This window comes from Kryptolebias marmoratus, linkage group LG20 (genome assembly GCF_001649575.2).
Source record: "Kryptolebias marmoratus isolate JLee-2015 linkage group LG20, ASM164957v2, whole genome shotgun sequence".
Lineage (NCBI taxonomy): Eukaryota > Metazoa > Chordata > Actinopteri > Cyprinodontiformes > Rivulidae > Kryptolebias > Kryptolebias marmoratus.
Window position 1 is genome coordinate 21,205,468 of NC_051449.1, and position 1,163 is coordinate 21,206,630.

The 1,163-nt window shown below is 56.7% G+C and overlaps 1 protein-coding gene across 1 annotated transcript in view; it reads left to right on the forward strand.

Moving 5' to 3' along the window:
- Positions 1-266: 266 nt before the first annotated feature.
- Positions 267-1,163, forward strand: part of ephb3a (eph receptor B3a) — a 63,120-nt gene continuing 62,223 nt past the window's right edge. The window contains exon 1 of the mRNA XM_017420253.3: positions 267-636. Coding sequence (XP_017275742.1) covers positions 573-636 — 64 coding nt within the window. The 5' untranslated portion in view covers positions 267-572. The remainder of the gene's footprint in view (positions 637-1,163) is intronic.

Genomic DNA, 1,163 nt, shown 5'->3' on the forward strand with positions numbered 1-1,163 from the left:
AGAGAAGAACGCTGATGAGATATGAAATAACCAGTAGCCAATTGAATAAGCTACCCTTTTGGATTTATATATCTGTAAATCTGACTCTGTGCCTCACCAACCATGAACCTCACCGCACGTCACTGGCACAGACTCATACTTAACAAAAATAATTTATTAAATAAAGAAACACAAAACAAAAGCTGACGTGGCAGCAAAACAAAATAAAGAACAAACTAAAACTAACGTGAACGGGGACGGGGACGGGGACGGGGACGGGGACGGGTGCAGGCAGCGCGGAGATGGGGACAGGAGCTCGCTGTCGGTAAAGTCACACAAAGAGAATGCGAGTGGGGGAAAGGCGCAGCGCAGCGCTCCTCCTGTAGCACCCAGAGCCAGCAGCCCGGGCGGGGGGTGGGGGGAGCCTGACCGCATGCCTCTCTGCTGCTCAGCATTCGGGGCTCGAACGAGGCTGTGAGACCCCGCCTCGCCACAGACATGACAGCCGGGAGGGGAAGGCACAGCTCGGCTGCGGCGCTCTGAGTCTCCGGTCCAGTCTGCACACCGCTCTTCATGTTGCAGTCGCCTGGTTTATGACAATGGATTACTTGCTGTGGGTGTGCAGCCTCGTTGTCCCCCTGGTCCTGGCAATAGAAGGTAGGTCGGTCCGTGTCTTCATTTTGTCCCCCCTTGCAGCGCGCGAACAATGGGCTGCTTTGGATGCACAGTTAGACAATGAAACATGGAACTGTCACCTGAAACACGCAGCAGTTGGACGGGAGGGGGGACACGCACCGGGTTTTTATTTCTAACAGTTTAAATAACAATAATAAGGGGGGGGGGGGGGGGGGGGGGGGGGGGTGCCCATTAGGGCTGGTTAATTAGCAGGGCTCTGATGTATGTTGTCTCCATGGGAGGCAGGGAGCTGATCTGGAAGCAGGACTCCGCTCAGGTTCCCTTAATTAAAGCTGTTTAATCAGCCTTTGTGCTCGGGATGAGTCCGTGCGCAGATTACAGCTCCTCCTGCGCGGGCGGGCGGGCGCGCGTGTCTGCGTGAGAGCATCCCCAGGTTCGGGTTGCGGGTTTCAGGACGGCCCTGTTGCTTTTGTCCTGCCTGGCTGTCACACCCGCGAGCGGACCCAACCTGCACCCCCCCAATCCCCCCTATCCCCCCCCCCCCCCCC